The following is a 12,957-nucleotide window of genomic DNA, read 5'->3' on the forward strand; positions in this document are numbered from 1 at the left end:
GGGGTGCTTGACCGCAGGTTTGCCCTGTCTCTTCAGTGGTGTGATGGGGCTGATGTACCAGCTTCAGCTCGTCTTTACTCTATCTTTCTCATCTGTTAATTGGTAGTACAGAACCAGCTTCTGTAAGGTGGTTGTGACAGCTATCAGTAAAGATGATCATAGAAATTTTAAATATTACTGGTATGCTTTCCAGGTAAATGAAGGGTACTTTTCTAGGCAGATTGCAGTAATTTAGCTGGCTGTTTGTAAGCATGCTCACAGTTCATGGTAAATCTCAGAAAGGTACTTATTTACTCTTACTTAATCACAAATACTCATTAGAGCTGTAGCACAGTAATTACATAAATATTTAGAGATAGATAGCAATGCTTTGAAAAAAAATAAAAATGTATGTTGGGCACTTGAAGTTCTTCAGCAGCTTTGGGTGTTTTATGCTGTTTTATATTAGTGCAAATCTGTGTCAAATTTTGTATAAAGGCTTCTGTGTTAGTTGTTAACATGTAGTTCTTTGGCACAATGCTCTGATCAGATTCATTTGTTTTTGGAGAGATTAATATTTTCAAATTTAAATACTTGTAAATGATAATCTGAGTGAACTGGTTTTATGAATTGTTTCCCCAGGAGCTGCTTTTATCCTGTGTTCAAATTCAGAATGTATTTTTCTCTTTGCTCTTTTAGTATATGTATGTATAAACTAATTTCACTATCCATTGTTCAGTTCTGAATTTAATCAGGGATGTTAACGTGCTCTGCAGGTTGTTTTTGGCTTTGTACCAGAATTTTGTTGGCATTATCTTTTATTTACTAGCATTAAAACACAAGTAATTGAGAGAACAAAAAAATTAATGTATTGATAAGCAACTAATAGTTAGAAATTAACTTTTGGAGAGTCCTAATTATTGAACATAAATGACAAGTTATATTATTCCTGAATGTTTGATTAGAAATAAATAATGTTTGGGGTTTATCTCTGCTGGTCACACATATGATTTATGTCATCTGTTGATCTGTAAAAATTTCTGGCCTGTCACTTTTTTGAGGTTGCCCTTACAATAAGGGATGGAAGCTTATATTTGTAAAAACAATATATTAGGACAATAATATTTTCCAGGAGTATTTTTTGTATTAAAAAAATAATTCCAATAATGTTTTCCCTTTAATTTTTTTTCTGAAACTACAGTGGAATCTAATCTTAAAAGTCAAACAACAAAATTACCTTAGAGAAATGCTGTATTTGTCTTTGTTTCAAAACAAACAAAAAAAAGGAGCAAGTGAATTTTATTGCACATCTTTTGATTGAATGATGTTTGCTTTCTTCTGAGAGTCAGTAGTTTGCAGGAAGATAAAAAAGTATCATATACAGCAAAGTCTATCAAGTGTTTTCTAAATTAATCATTTTTGTTTCACCTCTTCATTTATTCATTCATTTTTGTACTGCAGGTTGAACTTCAGTTTCAGTTAAATCGCTTACCCCTCTGTGAAATGCATTATGCCTTGGACAGGATTAAGGACAACAGTATTTTGTTTCCAGATGTCAGCATGACTCCCACCATACCCTGGAGTCCCAACAGGTACAAAAATGCAAACACTTTAATATCAAAGATTGTGTGGTAATGCAGTACTGAATTTCTCATAACAGATGGCTGAAATCTGTCCTAGAACAGGAAACATGCCTTGCTCTTCATTAATGGTGAAGATGGTTCAGAGATGGGAGTGAAACTGTTCTAAATAAAACAAGAAAAGTGATCCTCTGAGGACTGGAATCTGTTGATTGGTTTTCCCTGCGGTTGAGCTGTAGTTTTGTAGGCATTGCAGTTGTATTGTAGCTGTAGAAAACAAATCTGCTATTGTTATTTCCTGTTCTGCTGTTCTTCACCGAAAATATGCATGATACTTTATAGGAATGTAAATACCAGTTACAAGGAGTTTGCTGTGCAGGATCTGAAGCATGCAGACTCCTATTTGCAAGAATTGATCTATTAGTACTTTTTGAGTTTGATGCAATGAGCCCACGTTTGGACATATCACTGAGGGGGATGAGTAAGAAAGGCGTGGGAACGAGTCTTAGAAGGACCAGCATTGCACTTGCAAGCAGTCCTGAGATTCTTTGTATACATATCTTACAGTTTCCTTTATGAAACTATAAGCCCCTATGTCATATAAATACTTTTAAAGAAACTTAAGGCTGATGCAGTGATGCAGTGAAAATAGTTTGTCTCGAAGAGGAAACTTATGGAGGAGAAATGGGGGGCTGTGTTGCTCAGGGAATATGGTCAGTATTCTTGCTGCATAGGGAAGGATAAAAAGAGGCATGAGGTTTCTGTACTTAGAAACCAGGGAAATGAGAGGTATGTGGAACTGATAGCCTGTGCAGCATGTGTGGTGTCTTGAAGGTGAGAATTAAGAGTGTGATTGTGATGCAGTACAAATCAGACGATAGCTCAAGGATTAAAAGGAAAGTGATCTGGCCAGAAAGCTGAGACAGCAAGATAACGTAAGACAAAAATTACTGGAAAAATTTTAGTTTGTCTTTGGAAGTGTCGGAAGAACAGAAATGATAGAAGGGTGGGAGCAGTGTTCTGGGTGAGGATGATTGCTGCGTGCATCAAAGCTTTGACAGTATGGCCAGAAAGGAGGGAACAGGTCTTGCATAGAGTTATACTACAAAGCTAATGGAGGTCAAGGACAATCTGTTCACTGACTTAGTTAAGTTTTGAGTGAATCTTACAAGGAAATAGTGTTTAAGAATAGTTTGGAAGTAAGCAGTGATTTCAATAAAAATAAGGTAAGTCAAGTAAGCTAGAAATTTATCTTCTCTGTTTTCTGTCAAGAAATTTATATTTACAGAAATTTACACATCAGTTGTAGTTGATAAAATTTTATTTGTATAATGTTTTCTATTTTTTATATACATAAATGATATATAATGGTTGTAGTTCAGATTAAGTCAGTGTAATAAGCATGTTTTTTTCCATCTGGTGGCTTGGTTTGCCCTGCCTTGAGAATCAGTACTTCTGACTGACTCAAAACTGTCTTTGTGTCTGTTTTTCTTCTGTTTTTGTTTTATGTCCCTATTACTTTCCAGTATTTCTTAGTCTCCTGCCAGCTTGTTGTTCATAGCTGCCTTAGAAGTTAGGAATTCAGTCAATTCCCTCTTGATGTTATTCCCTGTTGCTATCTACTACTGAAGAGAAACTTTCCCAGCCTGTGAGCAGCACAGTGCTTGCACCAAAGCAGATCACATTACTAAAGTATGGCCATATGTGCAGCAGTGACAGGTGTTTTTTACTATGCATGTCTACTTTTAAATCTGTCAGTGGGAATATTAAAAAAAAACCTGTGCTCATTGGAATTTTCTGAAAGCATCTTCCTCGTAATGCTGGTATCACTAGTTGGTTACAGCAAAAATCCTTTTTTTTTGGACTGCTTTCCCATTAGAGGTATGTGCCTTAATGATCTCAAAAAAAAAAAAAAAAAAAAAAAAAGGGAAGTTTGTAGTTAATCGGTAGCCATTAGTTTTTTAATTATTTTTTAATTTCTTAGTAGATCATTTTTACCAAACCTTGGGGTTTTATAACTGTTGACTTTTAAAGTTGACAATGTAAATACGGCAGGGAAGAAACATAACCAGTGTTACATTTTGCATAGTAATAGTAGAAAATCATTGTCTACTTGCTTTTGTTATCAGATGATGGTGCAGCATATACTTTTTCAAAAATGTGTACTATGCAGGTTAATGATTGTTAGGTGAGATAATGTAATTGAGAGATAGATTCCTTTTGGAAAAAAACCCGACAAAATGTAAACCAACCGATTTATTGCAAATACAATTTTTTTGTGATTTAAAGCATGTGATTGTTTTGCTAGATTGGTTGATTTGTTTCAGTGTGCCTCAGAATGATACAATCAAGACAGTATCATATAGGCTCTTTAATTTCTTTAAAGTTTTTGAAATCTTAGCTCATTTCATTTCTGACTGGCAGTGGATTGTCACAGCTTCTGTTTTTAAACTCTGTTGCCTCCTTTTGTACAGACAATGGGATGAGCAGTTGGACCCTCGACTAAATGCTAAGCAGAAAGAGGCTGTTCTGGCTATCACTACTCCACTTTCAATACAACTGCCTCCTGTTCTTATCATCGGTCCCTATGGGACAGGAAAAACGTTCACTCTGGCTCAGGCAGTCAAGCACATACTCCAACAACAGGATACTAGGTGAGATGGGGCACTAAATGTAGAGCGATACTTGATTAGCAGAGAAGATGTAATTTTTTTACTTGAATTCAAGTGAAAGGTAGAAATATAGAATTTCCATCCAGCTTAAAAACAAACAAAACCCAAGCCATCCGTCATTGTTTTGAATGATAAAGTAATTTTATAGTCTTAGCCTGTATTTTCCATTTAGAACAAAACTAATTAAAATTGACAATATGTAGAATGACTGTGATGTGCTCGACTTGGAAAATTTTGCAGTATGCTAGATAATAAAAGCTGTTCCTTACTTAAAATCAAGTCTAGATTAATAATCACAAAATAATTATTGAAAAACTGTTTTGAACTTTAAATCTTTTCATAACTGAAGGATTTGAGTTAAAGGGCTGAATCATGCAAGCTACAATAGGTTAGTGACTAGTTTCATTAAGACAAATGTGCAGGAAGATGGCCACTGTTTCCTTTTTTTTGTATTCTACTGCTTTGAATTGTTTTCTGTTTCTTCATTGCTTTTTTATTTGCACCATTTATTCCAGCAGGATTCTCATTTGCACCCATTCTAATAGTGCTGCTGATCTCTACATAAAGGATTATTTACATCCATATGTAGAAGCAGGCAATCCCCAGGCAAGACCTCTCAGGTATTTTTTTAAGGCTTATTATGTATCTATAAAATACTATTCTTAAGAAAAGGTGTCTATAAAAAAAGGTTAAAGAACTTTTAAAACATAAAAGCATATTGGCGTTACCAGCAGTGCTTTTAAAAACATAGACTAAAAGGAACATGAAACTTTGTCAACATAATTTTGGGTCATTTGTTAAATAAAAATAAAGACATCCTTTTTTAAGCTTTTATTATTCTATTGATAAATGTGTCTTTCCTAATGAGCAAACTTTTGATATGCTCCTCTAAAAGCTACTATGATAAAATAAAATGGACTTTAATTGTATTTTAATTCCAGAAAATTTTGACTCACACTTACAATGATAATTTGGAAACTGGGGCTACCCACCTGGCTTTTTGAAGAAAAATTTTGATGTCATAGGAGCTACATATTTAGAGAATCATGTGAAAGTAGTTTGGCCTCTTCTGATAAGCCAGTTTGAAGTCATCGTATATGTGGTTAAATCTACTTACCGTGATATTTTGGGGAAATTAGTTAAGGAACAAAATGAAGAAGAGGTGGAAACTTTGAGCAAGGAGGGTCAACTTGCATAGAAATAGTTAAGGAGGATTTATTTATGGGCAGAAACCTGCTCCTGGGAATATTTTGCACAATAATCACAATATATACTGTATACTGCTAGCTTGGTATATATGTTTTAAATTATGGGCATCATTTTCTGAATGCCAGTGTGTGAGTTTTTATTATATTATTAAGAAAATGACTCTGTTTACTTGCTAGTTATTAAAAGCCATTCTGGACTTTTATTTTATACAATGTCAGTAAAGCCAATGAAGTTATGTGAAAGGGGTAGATTTACAACAGGTGTAAATTCTCTTAGGTTTGCTGGCTTTAGTTGCCATGTGACATTTTACAGACACTGAGAATCTGGCCAAGGAAAAGAAGGCAGCTTATTTTTGAAAAGTTACCTTTGATCTGGTTGTATTTTAACACAGATTGTCTTGAGGTGATTTGTAAAGCACTTTGTGATGAAAAACATTATAGTGTCTTAATTTTGTGGTGGGAAAAAATGTGTGTAATTGACACTTGCAGGAATATTGAAGTGTGATTTAACAGGGCAAGGAGTTAAATACAGTTTTATTGTGGTTGCCAGGCTTTTGCTACCTTCTTTTACATGCTGTATTCAACTATATAGTCCAGTCTCAGAAATACTTACAAAAAACATACATAAACAAAAGTGGTATTTTTCTTATGGTTAAAATATATATACATATTTGCCAAGAAAATTACAGCATATAATTTAAAAGTCACTGAATGTTTGAATTTAAGTATAATTGTCATAGTATTTGTTATGAAGCCTTCAGAAAGTGCTGCTGTAGATTGTATGATACTGTTGAAATAGTCATGATAGCACTATAAAAAGTAAAAGTTTAAGAAAATGGAGGCACCTCTGGAATTGTGTATATATATTTATGGATCCACAAGTATATATGTTTTCAAATAAAAATATATTACATATAATTGAGAAGCATATGTTGTTTGAAAGCCAACTGCATGTTGACCTGATCTGGCAGGAGTTAAAGGGTCAATTTATCTGAGTCGAAAGCTAGAGCTATGTGAGACTCCTAGCATAAAATTAGTTATGGATCTGTTACCTTTCTTACTGACTCTTGTCAAGATATATTTTCAAATTAAAATCATTGCTGTTAGTTTAAACAGTGTGCTCTGAGCCTCTTGCAATAGTTTAAAGGAAACATCAAGTGGAGTAGCAGCAGTTAATTATCAAAGCTGGATGTGCTACTTGCAGAGTTTGATGTGTTTCTAAATGGCTGAACAGTTTGCTTTAGATTTTTTTCCTTATTTACTCTACAAGTGAGGAGTTGGCTGAATAGTATCCTTGCTAAAAATGTTTCCATAGCTTAGTGGGGAGCACCATAATATTTATGTTGTTTTTAAAGAAGGAAAGCTTAACTATTTAACATTGATTGAGTACTGAGAACTGTGTAAACATTTCTGTAAATTTCTGTGGGTAAAATGTACAGTAAATAAATTATCCTGTCCATGATGCGACATAAAAGTTTGAAGCCTAGAGTTTGAGGTTTTTTGTTTAAATATCATGTTATAAATTCATATTTTTTCCTAACAAAATAACTTTCTATGCCCTTTGGAAAATGCAAAGTCAGAACAAACAGGGAGAATTTATGTTGAGTCTAAGTTCTGCACCTAAATAAAATAACCAATGAAGCCTGAAGGCCAAATTCTCATAGTCCTCATGCCCATAAACAAATTCGTACAGAGGAAAAAAAAAATGCCCCTGGGTTTGATTAGATGATTCAACTGTATTAGAGGCACATTCCAAAACCTGACTCCTACTGAAGAAACTTGACACCGAAACAATTTTGTTGTACTTACGTAAACTAATGCAGAAGTGTTTCTGAAAGAAAAAACCCCAATCCTAACTTACAGTTAGGAGGAAAGAGCCTTTGATTAGGTGCTTCTGTTAGCTGCTAAGACACTTGGTTTTAAGTGTGGAGAAGCAGGCACTTTTAGCCGTAAGAGGTAGTAATTGGCTCCTAATTTGTATACCCTTTTACTCCGCGGATGTGCTTGTCTCTCTCCATCAACTGCTAGAGTATTCAGGACGTAGGCTGCTGAGGTGTAGGCACTGTAGCTATATACTTCAGATCATCACCGTCCCCTAAAAACTCCAGTCAAGACCTAGGAAACAGATAGCAGCAGTTTCTGTGTATGTTTCTGGGCATGCAGTGGTTGAGTTATCTGCTGTTTATTACTATTATTTTACTTGCATTTTTCAAATTTAGCTGTATCCATATGCTGGGTTTGTATGTAATACTAGGGGAAAAGGAAGGGGGTTGATACTGCTTTTATCTGTGTTTTTAATATTTTTATCTTCATTTATTCCTAAACATGTTATTGCTGACTATCAGTTCAGCAATCTCAGAAAATAAGTTGATTCTGTTTAATATATCTCAGCTGAAACCTCTCCAGTTCATTTTTAAAATATTTTGATTGTAACATACATGTGTAAGTACTGCATGTGGCCTGAAACCAGGTAGCGTTAGTACGTGGCTGCTAGTTTCAGGAGATACCCAGACTATAAAAATTAAATCAGTCAGAGCAAACTAGAGTTTGAATTAAGAAAACCATACAACAACCCAAACAAAAAACCCAACAGGTTTTAAAGGACCATTGCCCTTTTTTCCAAATTGCCTGGAGTAAAGTTCTTGTACCGAAAATGGTATTAATTTATATTATCAAATGTTAGTTTATAAAATAAATGCCTCTTTAGCCAACCCCTGCCCCCCCCCCCCCTTTTTTTTTTTAAACTCTAGCTTCTATCTTATGCCATCCTCAAAGGAAGATTGATTAAAAAAGCTAACTTTCAGGTTGTAAGACAGATTCTTCACATGTTTTCTGCATCCCAAGGAACATGCTTGTTCGTGAGAATGAGCCTCTCTTTGGAGGTGGATCAAAAGAAATGGAAGAGGGAAATCAGGTGCTTTTAAAGTTTTCTTTAGGCTTCTTGGGACTACTTAGTTTTGGGTTTGTTTTTTTTTTTTTTATGGTCTTTTAACAGAGGCATGAAATAAGACTGCTGGATTCTTTTTCCTCTAAGCTTCTGTGTTCTTTTTGCTTGAGGGATTTCAGGTGAGAAATAACTGCACAAAATCTGAGGAGCTGGGATTGGAGTTTATCCAAGAGTTCTTTGGAGCACAGTCTCAAGGGAGAATCCTGGCCTTTTTATCAAGAACTGGGAGGAGTTAGTGTTTTCCAGTTCAGAACAGGGAAAAGAAGTTTTGAAGAACTTAGATTTAGTCCCCATTCACTCTGTTGTAAGGAGTCATGAGAAGCAGAAGTCACTTTTGTAGGACAGGAGTGCAAATGAAACTCTGTTTAGCCTCCCTCAGAGGTTCTGACTCTAGAGTCCCCTTTTATTAACTTTTAGAAAGTGTATTTTAAGTGATTTAGGAGCTATCACAGCCTGAAACATGAACAAGAAAATGATTGTGAATCTTAATTACTGATACAAATTCACTACTTTTGCAAATAGCCTATTGTACAAATGGATACTTTGATGGAACTTTATCAATGGAAGCAAAACATGAAAGATTAGGAAATACACAGTTTGACTAACATTTAATAGAAATATTTGGGCAAATTTCTTTTTCGACGTAATGGCTGGAAAATTGATGGAAACATAGGTTAGCTGACAGTTCCATTCTTTGGCTTATTGGCTAGAGGTCTACAGAAATGAAGACTTTTGTTGTAGACAGCCAGATGCCACATTTAGAGATAAAGGTGGTATGAATTTTCCCGCAAAATGCAGATTCTGTACCTGTTAACTCAGCATTAGTAAGTACAGTGGATATATTCAGTGCTTTTGTTTGCAGAAGATAAGAGTCCCTAATCCATAATCTTCTGGGATTTCCATTTCAATGTGCTTCTCTATGTATTTGCTAGTAATTTCACTGCCTATGGTTTGGGTAGATCTTACTCTTCAACGTTTTAATTTCTCCAGAATTAAAGTCTTGATGTGAGGCACATGATGTGAGAAAATACACTTTCATGGGAGCTATGGCTGGTTTTGGTTTTGTAGGTACAGTTTTTGCTCATCTTTGTACCTGTAGCTGCACACTAACAGAATGTGTTGCAGGTACTGATGAATGTTTTGATTAGTAACTGCCCAGCTCTGCTGGCATTCAGGTACTTTGCTTATGCAGGTATTAAGATTAGAAGGTTAGTCGCTTGTTTAATCAGAAGTTAAGGGTATGCTGCAGGGTGAAACGTTATGATTTGTGTTAAGCTGGTAAAACCCATTTTTGTAGTGGGTTCCTCCAACTTTAAGAAAAAACCCCTCAACCTAATAATGAAATTACAGGAGATTTTATTAGCCCAAATTGCACCTGAGAAAGAAGTCCCTCCTTCAGTGTGGCTTACTTATATCACGACACTTTCGAAGTAGTCACATCTGTCAGGTGCTTTTATGCCAGTGGTGAATAATAGCTCTGGGATACCGTTTTGATCTCACATCAAAATAAAAGAAATTAATGGGTAAGCAGCAATGCAGTTTGAAATGCTGTCAGCCAATCTGTGAGTCACACATAGTTGAATTTTTGTAATAAAAGACAGTGCATGGTATAATAATGACTAATAACCATAATATTTTGCATTTCAATAGCACCTTTCATCTAAGAATCTCAAAGTGCTTTACAAACATAAACTCACAATAAACTCATTAATCCTCACAGTACTCCTGTGAGATGGTAGGTAAGTATTACCCTCAGTTAAGATTGAGAAACTGAATCGTATGAAAGCTGACTGAATGGCTGGGATAAATAGAGCAGGGATTATCTTGCTCCTACTACCTTGTTCTAGCTGTTAGGCCATGACTTTGTGTTGTTACATTGATATAATAACAGTTTATCAAATAAAGCTTATCAGTTTGATGGCTGATAAGAAATAAATATATTGGGGTAACATTAGAAGGTTCTTGTTCTGAGAATGACTCAGGAGCGTGTTGCTTGCTCCTGCACTGAAACCAGTCTTAACTGGAGTAACCTGTGGTCACAGTCTCAATTTTGGTTGGTTGTGTTGTGAAATTTAAAAGCCATTTGGAATACTGCAGTGCCTTTGCACCTCTCTGCATTTCATTTTGTGCTTATTGTCCAAAATGGACATTGTATTGTCACAAACCAAATTTATTGTAATCCTAATAATTGTTTCTCTCACGTTATATGGAACTGAGCTGTAATTTTCAAATGTGGGTGGACATGTGCTATCCGAAGTCCAGCCAGTGCAATCTTGTTTTGCACTTAGGTACATAATTACACTCTTCCAAATGCTTAATTAATGATTTGGGATTTGTAACATGGGTGCAGGAGAAAATAAATAATGAATAGTTAAATCACACAGCATTAAGTCCCATATTTAGAGCTGAAATTAGTTTAAATCATTTCATCTTAATTTGCTTTGGAAATAAGTGAAAATAACTTTAAATATTAATATCTGTACAATAGTTTCCTGTAGTTTAAAGGTTCCACTTTAGATTCACAGTTCTTACTTGGTATGGATTATATTTTTTGAGGAACACCCCATAGAGAAGCCCTTTGACATCTTTATCCAGATCCTCAGCTGGTGTGCTTTGTTGTATTTCTATATACCTCTGTGGAGTTATTTATACTGTTTTCTGGGGCATAGTCTTTGTGTCTTCCCTGTTCCTCTTCCATTTAGCTAGACTGGCCGTAACATTTCGTCACTGTTTAAGAAAAATTCATCACTGATCTCATGATATGGTGATTAAAATTATCTTACGTGTCATGGAAAGATATTTGAAGTCCAGTACTTTGCTGACAATGTCCTGATATTTTTAGACTCTAGCCATCCTTTTTGGCACTGTTTTCTAATTCTTTTATACAGTGTATCATAATTATGGCCCTGCATGATAAAAAGATGAATATACTTCCTGTCTGGATCTTAGAACTCCGAAGACACATAGTATGTGTAAAAGGAAGTACAGGATTTTATTAATGTCTTTTGAAATTTTTTTTTAAAGATCCTGTGGCTGCAGTTGATGAAATGTGCAGACCACTGCAGCTCTGTCAATTCCAAGACTATGGGCTATATTTATATTTCAGCTGAGGAACTATTTCTTTAAAATGACTTTACTCATAGTTTAAAATGGCTTAGACATTGATGTGAAGGTCGCAGTACTTAAACATATGAAGAATTTGCAGATTTCCATATGTGAATTAATCCTTGGTAACTGTTCATGTCTGTAGTGTTGCACTGCAGCAAATAATGGAAGGTAAATCCAAGACATTTTAGCATATTTTGGCATGTAATTCTGCATAGTTGTGATGTTTTGCTTCCTGAAAATTACATTTATTTACCAGAAAACAGGATATTAGCATTTGAAATATTAGGCTTTCACTGTGTTCAAACTGTATAGAAAATAAGCCCCCTTTTTCTTTTCTAGGGTATATTTCCGAAATCGCTGGGTAAAGACTGTCCACCCAGTTGTGCATCAGTACTGTTTGATTTCAAGCACACATTCCACCTTTCAGATGCCACAGAAAGAAGACATTCTTAAGCAACGAGTAGTAGTTGTTACTTTAAATACATCACAGTATCTATGTCAACTGGATCTTGAACCAGGTAAGACAGTTTCTAAACAAGAAGTGTCCATGCTTGAGAATTATCTTCCTCTTACCAGTGTCAGTTCCTTATCCAGTTCTTTGAACTGTTAAAAAATAAAAACAGTAAACAATGATCATCTTATCTTTTTTTATGAATAAATGTTTCTTACAAAGCTGTAAACTGCTGGCATTCAAATTAACCTTTTGCTTATTCTGTTTTTTCCTTACTTAAAAAAAAAATTAAATAAAGAAGCAGTACTATCTATGATCTGGTGTTTCTGAGATCCAAGAGGGAAGATTCTGTTTGAGATTCTGACTTTGAATCTTACGCTCATTAAGGTCATTATTCAGTGGAGCATGTAAGCATAAATACACACAGAGAGCTTTTTTTCTTGTTTTGTGAATTATTTAGCTTTGCAAACAACTCCCACACATACAAGCCCATGCTATGTTAACATGATAATTCTAGGGTTGTTTTCTAAACTGAAATATATTAGACTGATTTTTGGGGGGCAGAGGCTGCTTAGGGTTTATTGTTTTCTTGATCTCCAAATGAAATCCACCTGCTTTTTGGAGACGGTGGAATTTCTTTACAGAAGTTGTTATGGTTAGTTTTTTATGGCTATGTTTAGGCATTTGTTGCAATAGAGAAAACTGCAATAGAGAAATGGAATTTATGGTAAATATTTTCAGGTCTTTAGATGGAAGTAACTGCTTTGTTTGGCAATGAGCTGCGTACAGTCATGCCATAATAATGTGTGTGCAGCTGTATGAAATTCATGTTTTCCAAATAAAATTGCTACATTTTTATGTGTATAATCTTAATTGGATGTTAGACTAAGTCCCCTAATACTTTGTTTTAAACCTTAATATATATCAGCGTATAAAACCATTTCTCTTCTATGCCTATCCTGAATTTACATTTCATAAAATAAAAGTCTACTGTGGCCCAGTTTTTTTCAAG

At 34.9% G+C, this 12,957-nt stretch overlaps 1 protein-coding gene across 3 annotated transcripts in view; it reads left to right on the top strand.

Annotated features, from left to right (window-relative positions):
* Positions 1 to 12,957, top strand: part of HELZ (helicase with zinc finger) — a 92,032-nt gene that overhangs the window by 44,594 nt on the left and 34,481 nt on the right. For 2 of the 3 annotated variants that reach the window (XM_030014430.2, XM_030014433.2), the window contains 4 exons: positions 1,441 to 1,571; positions 4,034 to 4,213; positions 4,747 to 4,851; positions 11,834 to 12,012. In XM_030014430.2, the coding sequence (XP_029870290.1) occupies positions 1,441 to 1,571; positions 4,034 to 4,213; positions 4,747 to 4,851; positions 11,834 to 12,012 (595 nt within the window). The remainder of the gene's footprint in view (positions 1 to 1,440; positions 1,572 to 4,033; positions 4,214 to 4,746; positions 4,852 to 11,833; positions 12,013 to 12,957) is intronic. The other variant, XM_030014431.2, reaches the window with a different exon arrangement.

The sequence above is a fragment of the Aquila chrysaetos genome, chromosome 5, assembly GCF_900496995.4.
Source record: "Aquila chrysaetos chrysaetos chromosome 5, bAquChr1.4, whole genome shotgun sequence".
In the NCBI taxonomy this organism is placed as follows: Eukaryota; Metazoa; Chordata; class Aves; order Accipitriformes; family Accipitridae; genus Aquila; species Aquila chrysaetos.